The 26,445-nt window shown below is 38.2% G+C and overlaps 1 protein-coding gene across 3 annotated transcripts in view; it reads left to right on the top strand.

The window, feature by feature from the left end:
* Nucleotides 1-26,445, top strand: part of DENND5A (DENN domain containing 5A) — a 119,916-nt gene that overhangs the window by 24,088 nt on the left and 69,383 nt on the right. For all 3 annotated transcript variants that reach the window (XM_068554635.1, XM_068554636.1, XM_068554634.1), the window contains exon 2: nt 26,192-26,263. In XM_068554635.1, coding sequence (XP_068410736.1) covers nt 26,192-26,263 — 72 coding nt within the window. The remainder of the gene's footprint in view (nt 1-26,191; nt 26,264-26,445) is intronic.

Genomic DNA, 26,445 nt, shown 5'->3' with positions numbered 1-26,445 from the left:
CCCAGGAGTGGAATTGTTGGGTCATATGGTAACTCTGTGTTTAATCTTTTGAAGAACTGCCAAACTGTTTTCCACAGTGACTGCACCATTTTACATTCACACTGTCAACACACGAGGGCTCTACTTTCTCCACATCCTCACTAATTCTCATTATTTTCCTTTTTTGGGCTATCATTATTATTATTATTATTATTTTATCATTATGTTTTAATCTGTATTTCTTTGACTACTACTAAGGTAGATTTTTAAAAAAGCTATTTATTAATCCTTTGTATTTGTATCCAGAATTGTCTGTGTATGCTTTTTATAATTTCTCTTATTGCTCTTTTTTTGTGGGGGATTGGGGAGGGTTGAGGTTGGGGTACTTTTGAAGGATAATTATGGATTTCTTTTGCTTAGGAAAGCTGGTGAGTTTGCTACAGAAGTAAGGGGTAAAAAAATGAGGTTTGGAGGGTGTATTAGTTTCCTATGGCTGCTGCAACAGATTACCATAAACTGGGCTGCTTAAAACAATAGTGATTTTTTTTTTTCCCCCTCTGTTCTGGAGGCCAGAAGTCCAAATTCAAGGTGTCAGCAGGCTGCATTCCCTCAGAGGGCCCTGGGGAGAATAATTCTTTGCCTCTCCCAGCTTCTGGTGGCTGCCAGCATTTCTTGGCTTCTGGCCACATCACTCACATCTTCACATCACCATCACCTTTGTGTCTTCTCTGTGTGTCTATCTTATAAGGATACTTCTCTTTGGATTTAGGGCCCACTCAGCTAATTCAGGATGATCTTCTCATCTCAAGATCTTTGATAACATCTGTAAAGATCTTTTCAAATAAGATAATATTCACGGGTTCTGGGGAGTACGATGTGGACATATCTTTTTTGGGGCCAGCATTCCACCCACTACAGAGGGGCTAAAGGGTAGGTCTTGAATTTCTCCAAGTGTGAGCAAGAAGCAGAGAGGAGTAAAAAGAAGAGCCTAGGAAGAATACTTAGGAAAGAAGAAACTAGTATCACCATTGCTCTGTACTGTTACTACACTTGGCATTGAGAAATACCATTGGACTTTTTTTGGCCGTGCTGCGCGGCTTGTGGGATCTTAGTTCCCCGACCAGGGATTGAACCTGGGGCATGGCAGTGAAAGCGCTGAGTCCTAACCCCTGGACTGCCAGGGAACTCTCTAGGACTGTTTTTTTAAATTAAAGTATAGTTGATTTACAGTGTTATACCATAGGATTTTAGGATAAAAATGACTTAGGTCCATTTGTCAGAAGCCATGTAACTCCGACAAAAATCAAACTTCTGTTTTGGTAGAACATTCTTATCTATAATAAAGTATTTCTTTAGCACAGTGATGTTGTAACCAGTCAGATATGTTGTCATTGTCATCAGTAATCACTGTCTTATCTAGGCCTTGTATTTGTGCTATATTCTTTTAATATAGGCAACAAAGGCTCATAAAAGAGAAGCAAGAGCTGTTTAGACTTTCCAAACCTCTCATTTTACAGAGGAAGAACATGTGGCTGGGAGGGTTTTTTTTGGGGGGGGGGGAGGGTTTTGAATAATTTGTCTGGGTTCCCACAGCTGGTTAGTTAACTTAGCACTGAAACTTGAATTTGGGGTCCCTTAATTCTTAGGTGAGTGTTGTTTCCCATGATATGGTATACAAACTGTGCAAACTGTTAAAGAAGTAAATATTTGTGAATCTATATCTGTATCTATATTGGTCTCCTCTCCTTAAAGCTGAGGTTCTCTGCTGGGATAGTAAAGGATATAGTGTAGCCTAAAAGTTACATCTGTCACCTGGATCAGAATCTTCCATTTACTGTCTGTGTGACCTTGGGTGATTTACTTCTCTGTGTTTTAATTACTTCTTTTTTTTTTTTGTAAATTTATTTATTTTATTTATTTTTGGCTGCGTTGGGTCTTCGTTGCTGCACGCGGGTTTCTCTAGTTGCGGCAAGTGGGGGCCACTCTTCGTCGCTTTGCACGGGCTTCTCATGGTGGTGGCTTCTCTTGTTGCAGAGCGTGGCCTCCAGGTGCGTGGGCTTCAGTCGTTGTGGCATGTGGGCTCAGTGGTTGTGGCTCGTGGGCTCTAGACTGCAGGCTCAGTAGTTGTGGTGCACGGGTTTAGTTGCTCCGCAGCATGTGAGATCTTCCAGGACCAGGGCTGGAACCCGTGTGCCCTGCACTGGCAGGCGGACTCTCAACCACTGTGCCACCAGGGAAGCCCTAGTTACTTCGTTTTTAAAATGGAAATAAAACCTATCTCTTAGGGTTCTTGTAGGATTAAATAAGTTAATACATTAAATGGCTTGGAATAGTGCTTGGCACATGATAAGTATCCATTAAATGTTTGCTATTGCTAACATTTTTATTCTTTGCATCACTTAATTTTCTATATAATTTTGACATTGTTGGGAAGTGGAAATGGGGTAATAGTACTACATACATTATCTCATTTGGGCCTGTTAGCAACCATATGAGAGAAGTTCTATTTTTCCCATTTTATGGATGAGGAAACTGAGGCACAACACAATTAATTTGCCTGAGGTCATACAGCTAATATTCAGAAAGGCTGGGGTTCGAACTCAGATCTGTCAGAATCTGGAGTTTATGCTTTAAAAAAAAAGTAAAACTTTACTAAGGAAGCAAACAAACAAACATAGTACAGTACACGTCAAGTGTACGCTGTGATATATTTTCACAAACTGAGCACACCCGTGTTGCCAGAACCCTAGAATCCTTCCTTGTGCTTCTTCCAGTCCGTAATTGCCCTCCCACCCACCAAAGGTAACCACTGTTCTGACTTCTAACAGCATAAATTAGTTTTGCCTGTCTTTGTACTTTATATAAATGTAACCATACACTATGTGCTCTTTCGTGTCTGGATTTTTCTTTGCACAACGTTATGTCTGAGAGGTTCATTCATACTGTTATATGCAGTTTCAGATTGATCATTCTCACTGCTGTGTTTCCTATCGTGTAAACTATTCCATAATTTCTCTTTCAATTCCACTGTTGCTGACACTTGGATAGTGTCTAGATTTTGAGTGTTACAATAGTGATATGTTATGAACTTTTCCTGTATTTGCCTTTTTGGTGAACATGCACTTTGTCCTGTTGAGTACATACCTAGGAGTGGAGTTGCTGGGTCATAGGTTTATGTTCAGCTTCAGTAGATACTGCCGTGCTGTTTTGCACAGTAGTTGGATCAATTTACATTCTCAGTTGCAATGCATGAGAGTGTAGGTTGCTCCCTATCCTTACCAACACTCAGCGTTTTCCTTCCTTTTCATTTTAGTTATTCTGATGGTTATGTAGTGGTATTGCATTACTTAAATTTGCATTTTCTGGATGACTAATGAAGTTGAGTACCTCTCAAAGGTTTATCCGATATTTGTATATCCTCTTTATAGAAGTATACAAGTCTTTCGCCATTTTTCTTTTAGGTAGTCTTTTTTTTCCTTATTGATTTAATGGAATTCTTTATATGTTTCTAGATATGTTTCTTTTTTCAGTAATATGTATTGCAAGTATCTTCTTGTGATTTGTGTATTTCCTTTTCATTCTCTTCACGGTGACTTTTAAAGAACAGAAATTTTTAGTTATAATCCATTTTATCAGTTTTCTCTCTTTATGTTTCATGCATCTTGTATTCTGTTTAAGATATCTTTGCTATTGCAGGGTCACAAAGATGTTCTGTGTTTCCGTCTAAAGCTTTTATTGTTTTACCTTTCACATTTAGATCTGAAATCCCAGAGCTAACTCTTTCAAGCACTATGCTATAACACAATTCTGTACTGCCTGAAGAAGCTCCCCCATCTGTGTGTGTGTGTGTGTGTGTGTCTGCATGCATGGGCGCACACCATTTATCAGCATTCTATAGAGTGAAAGAGAAACATTTCCATTGCTCTCACAGCTGGGCCCAAAGTACAACAAGGCTTTGAAATGACCAATACAGTGCTTTTAATACACATTTAGTAAAACAAATGTTAGTCATTGTTCTTTTTTTTAGAAATTTATTTATTTTATTTATTTATTTTTGGCTGCATTGGGTCTTTGTTGCTGTGCGCGGGCTTTCTCTAGTTGTGGCGAGCGGGGGCTACTCTTCGTTGCGGTGCGCGGGCTTCTCATTGCAGTGGCTTCTCTTGTTGCGGCGCACGGGCTCTAGGCATGCGGGCTTCAGTAGTTGTGGCTCATGGGCTCTAGAGCGCAGGCTCAGTAGTTGTGGAGCACTGACTTAGTTGTTCCACGGCATGTGGGATCTTCCCGGACCAGGAGTTGAACCTGTGTCCCCTGCATTGGCAGGCGAATTCTTAACCACTGCGCCACCAGGGAAGCCCAGTCATTGTTCTTTGATTTAGTACCAATTGGTAAAATTTTAGTGGTTTAGGAAACTCTGTAAAAAAAAAAAGGTTGTTACTATAAAAGGCCTTAAGGGTGAAGATAATTCTCTTCTGTTATTGAGGGTAACCTGACAGGAGGCTCCCAGATTCTTAAATCTTGGCACTCTGGGAAAGAAGACTGTTGGGTGCTTCCTTGTGAGCTGTGGTTTGAAATTTGGATTTAGGGGCATTTTAGTGTTTTTGGTACAGCCATGTTTCCTGCTGGGTTCTGCTTTGGTACTCATTCTGTGAAACAGATAAATGCTGTCACTTTCATGCAGTAGAGGCTTCCTTTTGGGGAAGCATTTGGGAATTTCCAGGGCATTTCTGTGTCTTGTTTTCATGGTTGAAGGTTTAGATGTGATTCTTGCATGTATGGCTGTTTTTTTGCCTCTTGTGTTCCATACAAGTATGTCCCATATGCTTTACACATATTTACACACTCAGTCCTCTCAGTACGCCTATGAAATAGGTATTATTATCCCTGCGTTACAGGTGAGGAAACAGATTTATAGAAGAGAGACCTTGGGCATATTACTTAAAATTCAACAAGACATGGAACTAGTATTTGAATTTAGATTTGCTGTCATTAAAGTCCTGTTTCTTCCACTGTTATAGTATCTGTACCACAGGATATACAGCAGTACCTTCCTAGCTTCATCTGGATGAGAGGCCCATTCAGATTTCTGAGGCCTGTCTACCTGGAGGACGAGATACAAGTTTACTCAAGTGTGTTCATGAATTCCAGGAGGGGTTGGTTTTGAATGATAATTTTTAAAAATTAATTAATTGATTAATTTTTGGCTGTGTTGGGTCTTCGTTGCTGCGCATGGGCTTTCTCTCGTTGCGGTGAGTGGGCTTCTCATTGCGGTGGCTTCTCTTGTTGTGGAGCACGGGCTCTAGGGTGTGCAGGCTTCAGTGGTTGTAGCACATGGGCTCAGTAGTTGTGGCTCACGGGCTCCAGAACGCAGGCTCAGTAGTTGTGGCGCACGGGCTTAGTTGCTCCGCGACATGTGGGATCTTCCCGGACTAGGGCTCGAACCCGTGTCCCCTGCATTGGCAGGCGGATTCTTAACCACTGCGCCGCCAAGGAAGTCTGTTGAATGATAAATTTTTATGTCTCTATAGCACTTAGCGGCATAGAGCTGTGTGCTACACAGTAGGAACTCAATGAAGATTAATGGGTAAATTGCTTGAGTATGGAATAATGTAGTAATGTCGCAGAATAGGTGAATGTGGGGTAGACAGGGTCTCTATCCGGTGGCTGAGTGGAGAAAACATCAGTCTGTGCTTATATTTATAGCTTGGATTTGTTGAGAGGGTGTGATTATGATGTTAGGTTTTGGATGAATTGTTTTGATTAAATGTCTTGCACAATGAGTAAATATCTGTGGGTTGATATGTTGATGAATTTTGGGGATATTTTCACCTTGGGAGACAATTAACATTTTTGGCTCGACACATTTTCTTCCCTCTCTGTGGTAGCAGAAGTGTATTCATTTTCAAAATTCTTCTTTAGCCTCATTTGGAATAGGTTGGCTGGTTTGGTTTTTGCTGCTGTGGTAAGAAGAACTGTGTTATAATTACCATCTCTGCTTCCTCTAACAGTTTTATGGATTTGCTTTGAAGAACCCTAAAAAAGAAGAAACTTTTATTGTGATAAATAGTTCTTCAAGAAGGATGTTTTATACTGGGTGATACTCTAAATGTGATATCCCAAATAACCACATTTGAAAAAAATATTTCCAAGACTGAAATGGCCCCAGAAGCTCCCCCCTCCATTGTCATGGTAAATTATCAATAGATTGGCAAGGATAGAACTGAATTGGTAAGAGGAGACTGAAACCTGAGATCATTAAGCATTTACATAGGAGCATTTAATTCCTCTGAATGAATTCAAGTCTCCTGACCCAGATAAATTACACCCCAGAGTTCTGAAAGAATTTTGGTATGATTATCATTTAGTCACTGTCAGTAACCTGTAAGGAATCATAGAATTACCACAAAAGACATATTTTCAAGTCTGAGAAGAAGGTAAGAGCTTGACATATTCCTAGTCAAAATCTAGAATGGTTTATTAAGGACGTAGTATGAGGATTTAGAAGAGGAAACTGTGATTATTAGGAGCTAACACGGACCCACTAAGAATACGTTAGTGACTTAACTAACCACATTTTCTTTATTAAGGGGGTAGACTAGTAGAAGAGGGGAACACTGTCAGCTACCATTTTTTTTTTTTTTTACTTTTTATTTTATATTGGAGTATAACCGATTAACAATGTTGTGATAATTTCAGGTGCACAGCAAAGCGACTCAACTGTACATATACATGTATCCATTCTCCCCCAGACTCCCCTCCCATCCAGGCTGCCACACACTTCCCTGGTGGTCCATTGGTTAAGGATCCGCCTTTCAGTGCAGGGGACGTGGGTTCGAACCCTGGTTGGGGAACTAAGATTCCCACATGCTGCAGTGCAACTAAGCCTTCACACCACAACTAAGACCTGACACAGCCAAAAATAATAAATAAGTAAATATTAAAAAAAAAAAAAAAAGAGTAAGGGATCTTAACTCTTTAAAAAAAAAACCAAAAAACATTTAGCAGAGTTCCCTGTGCTGTACAGTAAGTCCTTGTCTGTTATCCTTTTTAAATATAGTAGTGTGTTCATGTCAATCCTAACCTCCCTAACTATCCCTTCCCTCCACCCTTCCCCCCCTGCCCCCCATAACCATAAATTCATTCTCTTAAGTCTGTGAGTCTGTTTCTGTTTTGTAAGTACGTTCATTTGTATCATTTCTTTTTAGATTCCGCATATAAACTATATCATACAATATTTCTCTGTCTGACTTTCACTCAGTATGACAATCTCCGTATGACAATTTCATGAGTATGGTAGCTCATGTTGGTAAATGAGCTACCATTTTTTGATTCAAGAATGTTTTGAAGGGAATGATTAGGATATAGTTGGGAATAAGAGATTTGAGCTGTATGATGAAATAGGTGATGCAGGGAGTTCCCTGGTGGTCCAGTGGTTAGGACTTGGCACTTTCACTGCTGTGGCCCTGGTTTCAGTCCCTGGTCGGGGAATTAAGATCCTGCAAGCTGCGTGGCATGGCCAAAAAAAGAGAAAAAAAACCCAAGGGGAGAAAAAAAGAAATAGGTAATGTAAAAGTATAGAAGGGAGGTATGACTTAATAGCAACACAAAAATGTAAGGCTTGTAGTTGGCTGCAAGTTGGATTTATGGCAAAAGTGTGGTTTGGTTGACGAAAAGTTGTGGTTTTAGCTTTTCTTAATAGATGTTGTTGAAAGAGCGAGTGGATAGTGCTGTTTTAAACGATGTTAGTTAGACCACACCTAGGTAGAGTACTGATTTCAGTTCTAGGATCTAGGGTGGTGAGGGACCTGAAAATATCATATGAACTACATTCAAAGGAGCAGATTTGTTTTTTGACCAGTATATAGCTCTGACAGTAGCTCCCACAGAAGAGTTCCAGAAAAACTTGGAGATGGAGAGACGGCAACATTGTTGGACTACCGTAGATTTTGATAGCACTCACTTGAATAAATGTAAATTTTGGCTAAGCAGGCAAACAAGGGTATGAAGGTCATTCTAGGCAGAGAATAGCATCTACAAAAAGAATGAAGGCATGAAAAAGCATGCCATATTTGAGGAACTACAAGTGAGTTAGTACAGATAGTGTGTAAAGGGGAAGAGGAGGGTGGTAGGAGGTGAGACTGGGGAAATTGGCAGGTGCCTTATATGAAGGTGGAGAAGCTGGAATCCAGGAGGATAAAAGTGATGGGCATAAGTCTTGATTGTATATTGAACCAGGCCTAGAATTCCAGGCTTTCTTGTGTCCTTTCAAGAGCTCTCCCTCTTCCTTTTCTTTAGGTATGTTGTTTTACGTTTACTTTAAAATGGTCAGGGCATGGCCTATGGTTATGAAAGGATTCTAGATAATCATACAAGACTATCTTTTACATTCTATAGCAAGCTAAAAAAACTGAAGAAAAGCTGTGACCTACAAGCAGTAGGTTCAGGTGTTAACTTTCCTAGTTATCAGTGCCAGATAATGGTTTTAACTTTTAGAGACAGACAGCCTATATTCTAGGTCATGCTAGAATCAAGAACTCTTTCTGCTTTTCTATGCATTTGCTTAAAAGAGGGTTCTTTCTTTGCCTAGTTCAAATGATAGATGCTTGAATGAACAGTTGCAGCTATAGTGATCCAGCAGTTAACAGCTGTGCCAAATAGAAGATATGTTTATCAAGACCTTGTGGTAACTTTGCGTGTGACTGCTGTGGTTGTAGCTTATTGTTCCACTGCCGGCAGGGTTGAATTTCAGCATGGGAAGCAGGTTCCTGAGGCCTCTCTGCTTGTTCCTTAGTCAGGGCTCTCTCTATCCAGGGTTGATATCCCGTTTGTATACTATATGTGTATGGCTAGCATTTGTCCTGATTGGTTGGTGCCCACATTGTACTGATTGTTAAATATTTTGAGAATCATGTCTAACTCTAACCATCCCTCTTTCCTGATCTTATGCCAGACCTGAAGTTTCTGTAATTTGTTTGTGGTTTATTCATACAGAGAAATTGCCTCTTTTTCTCCTCATGCTCTTAAACAATTTTATTTAAAAAATTCCTGGAAACAATTTTTTTTTTAATTATTAAAGGCCGTTATGTAGTATTTTTCTTTAAGTCCACTCAGTGATTGGAAAGCTAGGTTCAAACATTATGAGACAATTAAGGAAATTTGAACACTGACTAAGGATTCTTTTGGTCAAATTTTTCTAGGTGTATTAATAGTATTACGGTTATGTTAAAAGAAAAAAAATCTCTTAATTTTTAGAGACACATGCCGAAATGTTTTAGATAAAATATGTCAAGATTTGCTTTAAAATAATTTGGTATGGGGGTGTACAGATATAAAGTAACATTGGACATGCATTCATATTTGTTGAAACTGGATGACGGATTCACAGTAATTCATTGTACTTTTCATAATAAAGAGTTAGAAAAAACTTATGTATTTTAACCCCCCCCCACATTTATAAAATTATAATTGGATTTTAAAAAATTCTCAAAGGTACATTATTGGCAATTATAACTTCTGATTGCCTTGCAATAATTAGAAGTACAACTTGGGGTTAATATGGGTATACCTCATTTTATTGCACTTCCTTTTATTGGGCTTCACAGATATTGCATTTTTACAGATCGAAGGTTTGTGGCCACCTTGCATGGAGCAAGTCTGTCAGCTCCATTTTCCCAACAGCGTTTACTCACTTCATATCTCTGTGTCACATTTTGGTAATTCTGGCAATATTTTAGACTTTTTCATTATTATTGTATTTGCTCTGGTGATCTGTAATTAGTGATCTTTGATGTTATTATTGCAAAAAAGATTGACTTGCTGAAGGCTTCAGTGATGGTTAGCATTTTTTAGAATGAAGTATTTTTAATTAAGATATGTTGGAGACTTCCTTGGTGGTCCAATGGTTAAGACTCTGTGCTCCCAGTGCAGGGGGCCCAGGTTCGATCCCTGATCAGGGAACTAGATCCCACGTGCCGCAACTAAGAGTCCGCATGCCACAACTAAAGATCCCGCATGCCACAACTAAAAGATCTCACACATGGCAAGGAAGGTCCCTTGTGCCGCAGCTAATACCCTGCACAGCAAAATAAATAAATCAAGAAAAAAAAGATATGTACATTGTTTGTTTAGACATAATACTATTGCACACTTACTAGTGTAGCGTAAACATAACTTTTATATGCATTGGGAAACCAAAAAATTCGTGTGACTCACTCTTGCTGTATTGTGATATTTGCTTTATTGCGGTGGTCTGGAACCAAACCCACGATATCTCTCAGGTATGTCTGTACTTCCAGTCAAGGCAAAGAAATTTGACCTTTTAGTTTATATAATATTTTTATATAGTATAGCTTTTTGAAATATTAAAAGTGATGCCCCCCAGCTTCCCTGGTGGCGCAGTGGTTGAGAGTCTGCCTGCCAATGCAGGGGACACGGGTTCGAGCCCTGGCCCTGGAGGATCCCGCATGCTGCAGAGCAGCTAAGCCCATGCACGACAACTACTTAGCCTGCGCTCTAGAGCCCGTGAGCCACAGCTACTGAAGCCCGCGCGCCTAGAGCCCATGCTCTGCAACAGGAGAAACCACCGCGATGAGAAGCCCGTGCGCCGCAACGAGGAGTAGCCCCCACTCGCCTCAACTGGAGAGGGCCTGCACGCAGCAACAAAGACCCAACTCAGCCATAAAGGAAGAAAGGCTTTATGGGCTTCTAGTTGGGAGCCATTGGCTCTAAAAATTTTGATCAACCTTGTTTGTATTTAGGGTTCTTAGCCCAATTGTAATTAATATTGTAATTGGGAATTTTTTCTTTTCCTGTGTATGTTGCTTTAATGGTTAGATTGTATTCCAGTGCCTTAATATACCAAACTATCTTCTTGTTAAGCATTTGCTTTTCTGCTTTTTATTGCAGTTGTTAATAGCTCTACTATGAGAAGTAGCTTTTTTAAAAAATGCTATTTGAGTGCTATTTTAGTGGGTGCTTTTTTTTTTTTTTTTTTTCCTGGTGCCTTTTGGGTGGTATTTTAGTGGATTTAGCAGGTCAAAGGGTATGGATTTTTTTTTTTTTTACAGCTTTTGTGATGTTGTGCTAGTTTGGTTGAGCTTCTTTCAAAGGTGTCACTTAGTGTGTTGGAACCATTTCAGTGTTTAATTCTCTGACTGCTATACCAAAGTTTTAAGGCGTGTTAACAGTCTGGAAAAAAGGATAAATTTGGTTCTATTCAGAAGAACTGAGCTTTCATTGGGAACAGGTGGAAGGATAGGAATGTATTAACTAAATTTTGCCTTCAGTGAAGTCAGTTTAAGATACTGCCGTTTAGCTCAATTAGAGAGTTAGCTGCATAATAAAGGTGGCATTTGAATGAAGTCTTGAAGGATAGGAACAACTTAGACTTGAGGATGTGAGTGGGGCAGGTAAAAGGTGGATGAGCAGGGAGCTATGGGGCATGTTTAGGCAATGTCGAGTCATATTTGGCCATAACATATGCTATTTATAGCATGGTAATGGAAGCTAGGATTAAAAAGTTAGAGGAACAAGTAAAATAAACAAGAATATGCCAGACAGACTGTGTGAAAAATAATAGTGGGGGAAAAAAAGAGAAATGATGGTATTTGACTGTAATAGCTTGAAGACTATCAGCTGCCACTATTGCTTCTATAAATAACTGTTGCAGGAAAATTGCTACCCTGTTAGTCATTCTGCTAGGGTCCTCATTTTAGCAGACCTATGATTTTCTAGGAAAAGTTGGATCAGTGTTTGTAGGGTTGTTGATCTAAATGGAACTGATTAATTTTCATAGTCTATCCAGATAAGAGAGTATGAGAGATGTAGAAGACAATGGACATTGGGAAGGTGGAGAGAAAAAAATTGACATAGCGTTTACTCCTTGGACTCTTTCTAAGAAGCTTTCATCTAAAGCTTTGGCAACAGTGGTGGCTTTTAGTCTTGGTTTTCTTCCCAGGGCTGATAGAAAGCCCTAGCCTCATGAGTTCATGTTCCTCTTACTAAGCTCAGTTACTGGCAGGTTGGGCCCCCAGTTTAACCTCATTTTTTACTCTCTGTGGATCTCTAGTACCAAGAGAAGGCTCTGAGGGGTCATCTTTGTCCTAACTGCTAAAGGGTATGGCAACTTGGAGATTGATGGTGCTTGGTGCAGTGAAAGGATCCAGGAGATTTGGGTTGCTTTAGTTGGGGAGGAACCCCTATTATGACCTGTGGCTTGAGGATACTGCTTTGTATCACAGCAGAGGGCTTGGGGTTTTATGGCTTTTTAGCCTTCTGATGAAGATTACTTACTCTTACACCAAGATTTTACTTCTTGACTGCTCTAAATTTTAAAGTTCTAAGAGACATACACTCTCGTGTAGTATGTGTAAAGAACATTGGGTGGGGTGTCTGGAGGGGTTTCTAATCCCATTTTGCCTTATACCCATTGGTGACTTATTATCTCTGAGCCAGTTTCCTTATCTGTAAAATCCCTCTGAGGGTTGTGGTGAAGCTTAATAAAATAATATACTGTGTGAAAATGTTTTCAGTGAGTTTCAGATAGTATATATATTTTTTCATTTTTTGCATTCAAGGTTTCTCATTCTATATTATGCCAAGAGTAGAGGAAATGTGCAGGAGTAATGTGTGGATAATTATGGAAAGTTTAGGTTCATGAAATTGACCTTTTGAGGAGGAATGCTTTTCATTTTCTAAGACTTAAAGAAGATATAGAGAAAACTCCGATAGTGAGGGCTTTAAGGAAAAGATTTGTATTTTCCTCTTTGGAAATCTTTGCAAAAACGCAGAGAAAGTGGGTATTGGGTGAGCAGAAATCTGGGAAGGAGGAAATTATCTTGAAATTTTATTTGTGAGGAGGCCCTGCTTTACTCACTTGTGGCAATCTGGGAAGGGAGAACAATGCTGACTCAAGTTGGAAACTAAATCTAGAGCCTTGGTAGATTTTTCACTATAAGGTAGTACTGGGTTATGAATTTCAAATACTTTTTCCTCCCAAGAGGGCTTTTAGTAACAAGGCAGGGAGTGATGGTTATTCTCCTTTTTGCTATCAATGAATAATGTAGCTATGCAAATCCCTTTGTAGGTGATGAGTCAGGACTCCTACAGTTGTTTTGGCTTTGAGTTAAAGTTTTGTTCATTTCAGTTTTCAAATACTGTGTTAATATTGTTTAACTATTTTAATACACGTTTCTTTCGTTTAAAATAACTACGTGATTAATATTAGTCTTCTAGTATTCACCTTTAAGTTGGTGCATATAAATAGGAAGAGTTTTTTTTTAATCCTTGTACTTTAATATTGTTAAGATATCTAAATTTTGCAGTATAGAAATTAGGAATTAAATTAGTGTTCTAAATCCTAGTTTAAAAAAAAAATCTCTCTTTACCAGCTCAAGAGAAATGTGCTATTAAATTATGCATATTTTTTAGTATAATCTCTTTATCTTGAGATCATATGTGCTTAAGGTAGGCAATTTAGAAAGTAGATAAAAGCATAAGGAAAAAAATAGCAATCACCCATAGTCCAGCCTTCTAGAAGTAACATAACCATGTTTAATATTTTGTGTATTTCTTTCCATAATTTTTTCTGTTTTGAATTACTTAAAAATATATTGTAATGCACCCCAGTGTTCATAGCAGCACTGTTTACAATAGCCAACACATGGAAGCAACGTAAATGTCCATTGACAGATGAATGGATAAAAAAGATGTGGTATATATACACAATGGAATCTTAGCCATAAAAAAGAATGAAATAATGCCATTTGCAGCAACATGGATGGACATAGAGATTATCATACTAAGTGAAGTAAGTCAAACAAGGAAAGACATATTCATATGATGGGCTTCCCTGGTGGCGCAGTGGTTAAGAATCCACCTGTCAATGCAGGGGATATGGCTTTGAGCCCTGGTCTGGGAAGATCTTACATGCTGCAGAGCAACTAAGCCCAAGTGCCACAACAACTGAGCCTGCACTCTAGAGCCCACAAGACACAACACGTGTTGTGTCTTGCCCACGTGCCCAGAGCCCATGCTCCACAACAAGAGAAGCCACCGCAATGAGAAGCCCGCATACTGCAACGAAGAGTAGCCTGCGCTCGCCGCAACTAGAGAAAGCCTCATGCAGCAACAAAGACCCAATGCAGCCAAAAATAAATAAATAAAAATAAATTTTAAAAAAACCAAATATCATGATATCACTTATATGTGGAATCTTAAAAAATGATACAAATGAACTTAATTACAAAACAGAAATGGACTCCTAGACATAGAAAACAAACTTATGGTTACCAAAGGGGAAAAGGTGTGTGGGGGGGGGAGGGATAAATTGGGAATTTGGGATTAACAGATACACACTACTATATATAAAATAAACAACAAGGACCTACTGTATAGCACAGGGAACTATATTCAATATCTTGTAATAACCTATAATAGAAAAGAATCTGAAAAAGTATGTATATGTATAGATATATATAACAGTCACCTTGCTGTATACCTGAAACATTGTAAATCAACTATACTTCAGTAAAAAATATATATTATAAGCAAGCTATCATTTTTTTGCAATTTATGGGAAATGTATGTCATAGGTACTTAACATCTATTTTTTTTTGCTTCTTTTAATGTTCTTCTGATTTAAAATTTTTATATGATTTTTCTTATGTCATTTTATTTTTTGAGATAGGTAGGACAGAAATCACAAAATTAAATAAAATACCATTATCTTCAGGATGTCTTAAGCTCTGTAGAGTAAGGTATCAAGTTTGATCTGAAATCACATTCACAAGGCTTCTTGAGTGCTTTAACTGTGCCTCTGTTTCCTTTCTTTCCTTTTATTTGTACATGATCATATCTAGTTAGGAAAACTGTGTTAATCTTCATTACTCTCTATATTTCTTCTCTTTGAGATTTGCAACATCTGAGAGATTCTTTTTGTTATAGGAGTCTGTTGTGGTTTGACCCTTGGGTGAGACCTGTAATGGATACTTTGAAGCAGTGGCTTATGGTAGTTTTTGGTTCACAGATCCCTTTGAGAATCTTACACAAACTATGGATCCTTGCTCTAGCTCCATCAATCTGGATCATTTGAAATCTTGGCTTGCTAGGCCTATTGCACAGCTAATACCTTAGGTTGTCCCTTTATCTTGGAGTTATACTTTGCGACACTTTTCTTGTGATAGATCTAGTTTGCTGCACATCCCATATATACATCTTTCTTGGTTAATTTTAGTTTTGGCAGAGACCTTTTAAATTTCCACAAGCTTGTTGTTGTTGTTTGTCTCTTTATTTTTTTTTAAAACAACTTTATTGAGATATAATTTACATACCATGAAGTCCATATCCACCCACTGTAGGCAACTACAAATGTACTTTCTGTCTTTGTAGATTTGCTTATTCTGGACATTTTGTTTAAATGGTATATAATTTTAAAAATCTTTTAAATAAACTGTTTTAGAATAGATTTAAATTTATAGAAAAGTTGTGAAGATAGTGCAGGAAGTTCCTATGTACCCCACACGCAGTTTCCCCAATAGTAGTATCTTAACATTCAGTATGGTACATTTGTCACAATTAGTGAGCCAATATTGATACATTATTATAATTAAAGTGTGGGTCTGTTTTCATCCACTGTGCTGGATTGTTGGAGTGTACTTGCAAATTTGGGAATTCATGCCCTTCATTTCTGGGAAATTTTGTTGATAAGATCTTCCCCTTTATTTTCTCTGTTCTCTCTTTATGGGATTCTATTATTTGAATATTAGACTTAGTGGACTGACTCCATACTTTATTCATATTTTCTTAGTTTTTGCATAACTCTCTTTCTGTCCAGTATTCCCCATTCGGGATACCATATTATAAATAGTCGTTATGTTTGCTTAGGCTTCTTTTAGCTGTAACCTTTTCTCAGGCTTGTTTTCTTTTTGATGACTTTGGCAGTTTTGAAGAATATTGGTCAACTGTTTTGTAGAATGTCCCTCAATCGGGATGTGTGTGATGTTTTTCTTCATGATTAGACTGGGGTTATGGTTTTTTGAGAGGAAGACTACAGAGGTAAAGTATCATTTTCATCATATTATATCAGGAATACATACATACTCTCAACATGACTTATCATTGTTGATGTTTATCTTGATCTCCTGATAGTGTTTGTCAGATTTTTCCAATGTTTGTCAGATTTGGTAGCGTTTGTCAGATTTTTCCTATGAGCAGCCCATCCTTAAGGAGTGGGGAGTTATTTTCCACCTCATGATCTCTGGCTATGCATTACATCTAAGAATAATGCACCAAGAAGCTGATTGGAATCTCTGTGTTCATAGGTGCGGTTTGGTTACTGAGAGGTTCACTATAGAATGATTTGGCTGTGTAGTTTTTTCCCTGTACCATCAGTATCTCTAGGTCTTTTTTCTTGTGCTGGTCAGGTTCACATAAAATGCTCCTTCATATCTCTGCCTTGAGGGCATAATCCTAGCTGCCAACTTTCTGAGAGCCAAGTAGTGGAAGAGCACTGAGGGTCTCAATGTTCAGTATGTAAATCTTCTCTTATTTCCCTATTTTTAGAATGATACCCTTGTTCTCAGCTATGTCTGTGGTTTCTCAGCTGTTAATGCTTGATAACTGTGCAATCCCAAGTATTGTGCAAAACCCATTCTTCTTATTATTATTTTTAATTTATTTTTTTTGGCTGCACCGTGCGGCATGTGGGATCTTAGTTCCCCAACCAGGGATTGAACCCATGCCCTCTGCAATGGGAGCGTGGAGTCTTAACCACTGGACTGCTAGGGAAGTCCCTTCTTTTTTTATTTTAATTGAGATATAATTGACATATAACAATATATTGTTTTAAGTGTACAACAATGATTTGATATATGTATATATTGCGAAATGATTACATAATGTCTAGTTAATATCTATCACCATAGCTACAGGTTTTTTTTTTTTCTTGTGATGAGAACTTTTAAGATTTACTCTCTTAGCAGCTTTTAGATATACAATACAGTATTTGTAAACTATAGTCACCATGCTGTACATTACAGCCCCAAGACTTATTTTATAACTGGAAGTTTGTAGCTTTTGACCACCATCACCCATTTGCCCTCCCCACTCATTCTTTTATTTATCCATTGTAAAGAATAAACTTTGTTTTCTTCTTGAATGGAGGAGGCCAGATGGAGTGGTAAAGGTATGGGGTGGGGTGGGGTGGGCTGGGTGGTCCAGCTGGTTCAAAATTGAGATATAATTCATGTAACATAAATGTGACATTTTGAAGTGTACACTTCAGTGGTTTTTAGTGTATTCACTGTGTTGTGCAGCCATCACACTATCTAGTTCCAGAACATTTCCATCATCCCAAAAGGAAACTGCATACCTATTAGCAGTTAGTCCCCTGGGAACCACTTTTTGTCTCTGTAAATATGCCTCTTCTGGGCATTTCATATACATGAAATTATACAGCATTTGGCCTTTTGTGTCTGGCTTCTTTAACTTAGCATAATGTTTTCACGGTTCATTTGTGTTGCGGGATGTAACAGTACTTCATTTCTTTTTATGGCTGAATAATGTTCCATTGTGTAGTTACACAACATTTTGTTTATTCATGAGCTGATGCCAGCTGGTTCTTAAATAGACTTTCAATCAATTCCTCTGTTTTTAGCCCCGTCGTAATCCCTACTTCCATAAGTACCTGATGCTACAAGTTCCTGAGCTTTTTGGAGGTTATGTTGTATCTCAGTTTTCTCAAGTCTACTGTCAGTAATGATTCATCCGTCTGCTTCCCAGCTTCTAAAATTTTGTTGCTATTATCTTCACTTTCATTCTATAGGTTTATGCTTCCCCACCTCTACTACTGTTTTTAGTGGGATTTTGGGAAGAGAGAGGCAGTAGAGGGAGAACTAACGCACGCCTAGAGCTCACAATTTGAAAGGTAGAATTTCCACGCTTGGTCAGACTGTAGGCCCAGCAGTCATTAAGTCATGGAATGATCGAGCTGGAAAAACCTTTACGGATCACCAACTAGTTCTCTGCTTCTTTATCTTTCAGTTGAGGAAAGTGAGACCCACAAAACTCAGTAAATTGTTTAGGATCATACAATTAGTAGCCATGGTGGGACCTTGACCCTCTCTCCTCCCTTCTAGGCTAGTTGCTTACACGTAATTTAGGCTGCTTATTTTAAAATTTGGTATTGAGGAGAGCATGGGGACCATTGCTCATATTTGTCCTCTGCTATTTCTTACTTAGAGATTCCAGTCCAGTGGGTTTGCCTAAGCCCAGTTTTCCGGAGGGCCCAGCTTATAGAGAAAAGTGCCTGTGTATACACACGTAAAGCCTCTGGGAGCCCTCACTCTATTTAGAACAGTATGTGTATTTCCATCTCACAGGACTGGGTTCGTTAAACTGGTCTGAAAGACCATGAATTTGAGAGCTTTTTGCTTTCCCCACTAAACACAGCAAATTACATATCTTAGTTCAAGATGTTAGCTCAACAAATGTGTGCCCTGCAGGGTATTCAGCTGGGCTGAAAGGGAGGCAGTGTCTACACTTGATGCCTTGCTACCAAAGTTCTGTCTTAGCTGTGGTTTGGAGCAGTCATCTCTGGATAGGTTCTCAAATCTCAGTCTCTTGTTAAAATCGGGTGCATGAGAAGTTCAGCCATTTTAGGAATACTAGGTTCATGAGTTGGACTAGGTGTGGTGCCTGGATGATATCAAGCAGGAGGCAAAGCATCAATAAGAGTAGTGGTTGTCTACACAAATCTGAAGTTATCTGACAAAGAAAATATGTTGAGAAAGAAAGTGAACAAATCTTCCTCAGGGGAACACATAGGAGTAACAGATGGTTTCTATTGCTCTTTCATTGAAAAGCCTGGTGAATAGCTTTCCTGGGTTAGATAGTGCCTTAGAAGAGGCCTTGTGGCTTCTCCAAGGTGGGGGCAGCTCACTATCTACATTCTGGATATTTGTTTTTAAATGTCTGACTCCTGAGCACCACAGTCATCTTGGTGATGTGGGCCAAGGTATAGGCTGTCTCTTCAAGGAGCAGTTACCTCCTTCACTTTATGCTGCAGGAGCTGTGAATTTACCTCAATTTTATGTGTACAAGAGAGGAAGAAGACAGTGATGAGGGCAGTGTAAGATGGCTTTCTTTAGCTACCAGAACTCTGCTTGCTAGTCTTACTGTGTGTTTTAAAGCTGTCTCTATTTAAAAAGTGCTGATATTAATGAAGTAGTCATCTAAAAGTAATAACAAGGTTAATTTAGTTAGAAATTTGCATTCCCTTCTCTTACTACATTGTGCCCTGTTAGTCAAAGATGACAGAAGATGATCTCTGATTTGTACAGGGGTTCAGAAATTATCTAGAAGACGAGAATTGAAATGCTGGGGCAACAAATGAATTGAAGATAAAACCAGCTGGTTTTCAACGTGAACTGAAAACCCAAGTATGAGTTGGTAGTAATACTATTCTGATGTGCAGTCAGTTTCGGAAATGTTTGTAACAGGAAAAATACAGTGATGTCTTTTAATGCAGGAAGGAAATTGATTATAGCATGAGTAGCACTGAATTGATGGCCAGTGTCACTAACGGGATCAATTGTAGGACATCCCAGGATGCCAGTATGCAAAGGATAGCATAATAACCTGGTTATATCCATTCCCAGAGGAAAAAATTTCATCATTCTTGCTGTAGATAATGTGAACTAGACCTTGTAGGATTGGTGTTGATGTGGTGAGGTGAGGCAGTTTATGTGACACTTATGTCTTGGGCCTGGAGAGAGGGATAGCTTAGCTGCCTTCAAAGAGCTCTGTCCAAGGTATAGCTTTGAATGCTTCAATTGTGTTGCCTGCAGCCTCTGCTTTAAAACTTTGGCAGGTTGTTAAAAACATTAAAACACTTTTTAAAAATTAAAAATATACTTTTTAAATACATTAAACTTTTTATTTGACGTAATTGTAGATACATATGCTGTTGTAAGAAATAATACAGGGAGATTACCCTGTACCCTTTACCCAATGGTAACATCTTAAAAAACTATAGTATACTGTCACAACCAGGATATTGACATTGATACAGTCAAGATACAGAATAGTTCCATCACCACAAGAATTCTTGGGGTTGCCTTTTTATAGCCACCCTCCCCCCATCCCTGACCTTTGGCAACCACTAACCTGTTCGTTTCTATAATTTTGTCATTTCAAGAATGTTATATAAATGGAATCATACAGCATGTAGCCTATTGGGATGGGCTCTTCTTACTCTTGTAGTGCAGATCTGCAGCAATGAATTCTCTTAGTTTTGTTTTACTTGCAAATGTTTTAATTTTGCCTTCATTTTTGAAGGATTTTTGTTTGTTTATAGAATTCTAGGTTGACAAGGCCTTTTTTTTTTTCTTTTTCTTTTAGTGCTTGTAAGGTGTTGTTCCGTGTCTTCTAATCTCCATTGTTTCTGTTAAAAAGGCAGTAGTAATTTCAATCATTTTTTCTTCTTTAATGTAATGTATTTTTTTTTCCCTCTGGCTCCATTCAAGATTTTCTCTTTAAAATTTTTTCTCTCTTTTTTTTTTCAAAAATTTGACTGCATATGATTTTCTTGGTATTTATCCTGCTTGGGATTCAGCTGAGCTTCTTGACTGTAAATTTATATCTTTTACCAAATTTGGGAAAATTTTGATCAGTATTTCTTCAAATATTCTTTTTTACCTCATTTGCTCTCCTTTCCTTTGGGGCTCCAATTATATGTATGTTAGACTTGCTGCCCCACATATCTTTGGGTCCCTCCCCCCCACACCCTTTCTCTCACTAATCTTTTTTCTCTCTGTTCTTCAGATTGGTTACTTTTTGGTTACTATTGGTTACTAGATTGGTTACTATTAGATTGGTTAGATTGGTTACTATTTTTAAGTTCACTAACTCTTCTGCATCTCCAATCTGCTGTTAAGGCTGTCCACTTAATTATAGTGTCTATTTCGTTGTACTGTCTTTTCATTCATTATGAACATTGCTGTTTTATTTTATTTATTTATTTTTTTTTTTTAAAATTTATTTTATTGAAGTATATTTGATTTATAATGTTGTGTTAGTTTCTGGTATACAGCAAAGTGATTCAGTTATACATATATTTAATAGTTTGCATCTGTTAATCCCAAACTCCCAACCCATCCCTCCCCACACCCCCTCGCCATTGGAAACTACAAGTCTTGAACATTGCTGTTTTAAATCCTTGTCTGCTAATCCCAATATTTGGGTCAATGCAAAGTTGTTTTCTTTTGATTGACTCTTCTCTTGAGAATGGGTCATGTTTTTCTGTTTTTTTATATGCTGAACAATTTTAGATTGTGTCCTTGACATTATGTACGATATGTTGTAGAGACTCTGGATTCTGTCACCTTCCTCCAAAAACATTGAATTTTGTTTGTTCTGTTTCCCAGCAGTGAGCAGCCGCTTAAATCTCAGTTCAGTTCTGTTAGCCCTAACTTAGCTGCTTGGGACCTGTTCCATGCACGCATGGTTCAGGGATCAGCCGGAGATTTGAACAGCGTTTATACACAGAGTTAGGGGCACCCCCTCTCTGGCTCTCTCTGGAATTTCCTTCCCTTGCTTCCCAGCTGTTGTGGTTGCCTTTAAATTCTGTCCTCCGGTTCCTTAAGCTAGTAAAACTATGGATTTTTATCCGAATTTTAGCCACCTCTCATGGCACAGACTGGGACTTGCCTAGCCAAAAGCCATGAAAAGGGGACATTTATCCAGTGTTGTTACCTTTTTCCAAGAGTTGACCCTCCATCTGCCTTCATAATCTGCCTGCTTTTCATTCTCTAGTACCTTCAGGTAGTTGTTTTTTATATTTTGTCCGGAGTTCATAGTTATCTGCAAGAGAGTTGGTCTCGCTGGAAGCAGAACTTCCATCAAACTCGATATAAATTATTCTGTTGACAAAGTCAGTTTTTGTTTTTTTTGTGTTTTGTTTCAGTTTCACAGATATTTATATTATCCTCCCTATCTCCTCCAAGGGACCAGATATAAAAATGTCCTTAGTTTTTTTTTCCTTTAATATTTATTTAATTTATTTATTTGGTTGTGCCGGCCCTTAGTTGCGGCATGTGTGCTCCTTAGTTGTGGCTGGTGGGCTCCTTAGTTGCGGCATGCGAACTCTTAGTTGCGGCATGCATGTGGGATCTAGTTCCCTGACCAGGGATCGAACCCAGGCCCCCTGCGTTGGGAGCGTGGAGTCTTAACCACTGTGCCACTAGGGAAGTCCGTTTTTTTTTTTTGTTTTTTTTTTAACTTCAAATTTTATGTAAAACTCCTTTAGTGTATCCAAACTCTGATTACTGATAGGTTTAGAAATTGAAATATTCATTTTATTTGGTATATCTAATCCAAGATGTAGATATAAGATGTGTCCCATAAACAGTTTCCCAGGAAATGATGGTTACTTTTATTGTGCTTGAATCTAAGCTAACACTGTGATCTGGAGAAGCTTTGTGTGGTTCAACATAAACCAGGTTGAGATTTAACCATATTGGGTCTTTCTCAGGTAGCTGTTTGGGTACCTACCTTTTCATATCTGCTCTACCATTTAAAAGCACAGATGTAATAAATTTAATATAAATGTACAACTTGGAGATCTTGGTGAACATTTTCTGATGACCTTACAGAGGACTTCAGACAGAAGTTTTGAGGATATTTTTTTTTCTTTTTTAACTTGTTGACATGCATGTATGAAACAATCAACATAGGTGTCTCATGATAAGAAAGGAGAAAATAATGGTCTTAATTTGGGTCATCATCAACCTAGAAAGCAGTTATTTAGTAGTATGTGTATTTTATTTTAGATTGTATGAAAACCTGCCCATTTAGGTTAACCTTTAAGTGGTCAAAATATTTTCTGCCCAAATTAAGATAAACATTTGGAGCTGTGGTTTTTAACTTTTTCGAGTCATGAGATCCTTTGAGATCTGATAGAAATTGTGCCCTCTCCCCAGAAAAATGCAAATGTCTTCATACAAAAATTTGTAAATTATTTCAGAGAGTTTAGGGGTTCCTTTGAAGCTTCTCAGCATAAGCATCCCTCATTCAGGGTTATTCAAATCAAGCTAGTACCAAGAGGCTAATAGCAATACAAATGTCAGTTTGTTTCTGGCTTGGCCAGAGCAGAACAAGTAAACAAAGAACCTATTAGAAGTCCTTGTAAGGCATGCAGGCTTTAAAAAAAAAATCTGTCGTGATTTTATCTGAACTGTACTTTCCAGGGAGCAGATTCACAAAGACAGACTGATACCTAGTTGACTAATTTTTAAGTTGCCGTTAGAAATGGGCCTTAGTTTTGATATTCAGACCTGCTGATATTTGTGTTGGGCAAATAATTAGTTGTTGTTTCTAGGACAATAGGACAGTAGTTGTTGTGATGTCATATTCCTGATATTGTCTGAATTTCCAAAGGTCTAAATAATTGAGGATTTAAGGGACCTGTGACACATGTGTAGGTTTCAGGAGGTGGGGCTATGTAGATGTTCCTGAGGCAATAAGTCTCCATTGCTTATTCTCAAAAAACTCAGCCCTCGGTAAATGATGAAAGATTGAATTTTTTTTTTTCAAAGTGTAAAGGGTTTTTTTTAATTATGTGTAACACAAAGTTATTTAAGTCAATAAATTTTTAAGGAATTTCACATGTTCTGTTTCTTTCCACTGCCAATCACCTTAGTTCCTCCAAACTCATAATCTTCAAGATAAATAGCCCTTTCAAAAAGAAATTATCGTGTGAGTCAGCCCTGTATAACAAATATAAAGGTAAGGGTCCATTTTCAGAGATGCTCATGTAAAATTCTGAAGCCAGCCTCCCCTCCTTTAGTAACCAGGCAACCTGTAATGTAATAAACTGTAATCTTTGGGATCCAGTTTCCTCAAGCGATTTACTTTAGGACCATGTTTAGGGTCAGGCGATGGATCTGCCTGGTTCTGAATTTGACACCCTCTAAAAATGTATTAGGTTCAAATCATATTCACTCCTAAGCCATCACACCCTAGAACAGTACAGATCATTGGGATATGCCAATACCTAAGATAAAAATTTTGTTAGGTTTTTCATAGTTTACTTGGCAGCTGATTGAATTGTTTTAACAAAAAGATCTTAGGTTTGTGATCTCCTTCCTCTATTACTTTCTGACACTTCAGAGCGTGATTATAATGAACACAATTGTTCTCAGGGCCTTCATACCTCTTCTTTATACATCTTCTTTCCCCTTGCAGTGAAAAGAGTATGTTCCTGCTACTGGTCCAGTCTAATACACAGAAGGACTTTTGTCTGAGATTGGCACTCTGCTGTGCCTTTACTCAGAACCTGACTCTAACAAGACTTCTTTACTCAGCTTGTTTAAAGAAGGAGCAGGAGGTGGACAGGTAGTGGTGGGGACAGAGGACCTGAAGGCCAGTTCTGCCTGTGATTCACAGCTTCCCCCACCTCTTTGTCTACACTCCAGGTCAGCTCATCATGTTCACTTCTGGCTCTATTCTACATCTCACTGGTTGTTTAAAATTCTCCCCCTAAATAGTTCCCTGTTCCATCCTTTGAATGCTCTTCAAGTCTTAGGGGGCACCTTGTAGCCATCTTAGGAAAACATCTTTCTCTAAAGGCTTCCATGTAGGACATTGCTAACCGCCCTGATTCCTGTATATGTTCAAATAGTTCGTGGTTTTAACTGAGGGGATTTTCTAGCCTACTAAGGAAGAAATGAGCAAACTGACAATTAAAAATAAAGAAGCTTAGGAGGAAGAAATAGTTATCTTCTCTCAGAACTGAATGCAGTTTAAAAATACATTCTGAGAATGTCAGACTGTAGACAAGACCTTATGTCAGCTGCTTGCTGTTTAATTACTTTGTACAGTGAGTGCAGGCTTGCCATGGGTGGGCTCTTTGCACTCTTTGCCGATGTTAGTGAAAACTCTGAGACTAGCTCAACATAGCCGTAGGGCTTTGTTGCTACTGGTATTACCAGCTGCCGGCTGATTTTGCCAGTTTTATTTAGCGAAGATTATGAAATGTATTTTGAGAGATGAAATTTGCTAGAAAAGAGTTTCAGAAAAATCAATTTGGAAGAAGGGATTAGAAATTAGAGGAATTGAATTGTGGAACTTGCTTTACTAACAGAAGGTGGTCTTGTCAGAAGTTGAAAATTATGAATAAGTGGGCTTCTGATGATGATGGTGGACGAAACCTGAGAGAAAATGGAAGTGAAGGTTTTAATTGTTAAAAGCAATAACTCTCTGACTGGAATCATTATTAGTTTCTGGAACAGGTGCCTTAGAAGTAATATAATATAAACTCCGTTTTAAAAAACTTTCAAGGTACCTCTGGGCTGATTTAGAGTGAAGGACTATCTGACTTTAGGTTCATTCCAGTCTTGTGTTGGTGAGGAGTGCATCTTCCTTAATAATCACCAGCCCCTTTGGGTTCTAAGCCAACTTATAAAAACTTTAGTTGGAACAGAATTTATTCTGTCAACTAGAGCACGTGAACAGGATCCTGTGCAAGTGTGCTCTGAATGGATAGACCACATAAGCTGGAGCCTCCCAGATAATAACCTTCCTGGGAAATTGTTATTTGTGTATGTTCTTTTTCCTATACGTTTAACGGAAAGGTCCTTGAGGATGGGTGTTTCATCTGGTTCATCTCTATCCTTCACAGTACCTAAGGCCCTTGTATAACATGATTACTCAATAAATAGATATAGAATTCAATTGAATTGTCCTTGATCATGTTTCCCACATATTTTTCCATGATTCCTACTAAATTTATTTATTCAAAATATTTAGGTGCATTTAATTTGTTCCCTTTTCCCTAGTCCCTTGGGAAAAGCAATATTTGGGGTATAATTTTAGAAAAAGCACTAGTGGCTTTATAGTAATTTAATACTTGTAGAGCTCTTCATCCCATTATACTATTTTGTAGTGTTTTTCAAACTGTGAATCGTGACCATTAGTAGGTCTGCAGTTAGCCTTTTTGGTTTTAATGATATAGAGTAGAAATTATGAGAACACATTCCATATAGTAAGGGTATTTTTTTGGTGAAATTTTTGTTTTAAGTAAATTTATATATATTAATATATATCATGTGTGTGTTTATTGCTTCATGATATAAACTTTGTTTCATACTGGGGTCATGGTCAAAAAAGTTTGAATAACATTGCTTTATTGTAATACTATGTTATTTCATTTATCATATAGCATTATGCCAGTACATACAGGCTTCTAAAGCCAGGGATGGTGCCAGCCCTTTCATTTCAAGTACAACTGAAGGTAAAAACAAAACAAAATTGAGAACACCCAAAGCATTCTGGTGGCTCTTATATAAGTCTCTCCAGTGGCATTTTGTACCCTTTGACCTAACTTTCTTAAGCCTTTTTTGACCAATAGATTTTTTCATATTTGTATCCCTCTAGGTGGTGGGTTCTTTGATTCTTCCTCTTTTCTCTTCAGTG

This window comes from Eschrichtius robustus, chromosome 11 (genome assembly GCF_028021215.1).
Source record: "Eschrichtius robustus isolate mEscRob2 chromosome 11, mEscRob2.pri, whole genome shotgun sequence".
Classification (NCBI taxonomy): Eukaryota; Metazoa; Chordata; class Mammalia; order Artiodactyla; family Eschrichtiidae; genus Eschrichtius; species Eschrichtius robustus.
This window is presented reverse-complemented; position numbering and strand designations above follow the sequence as displayed.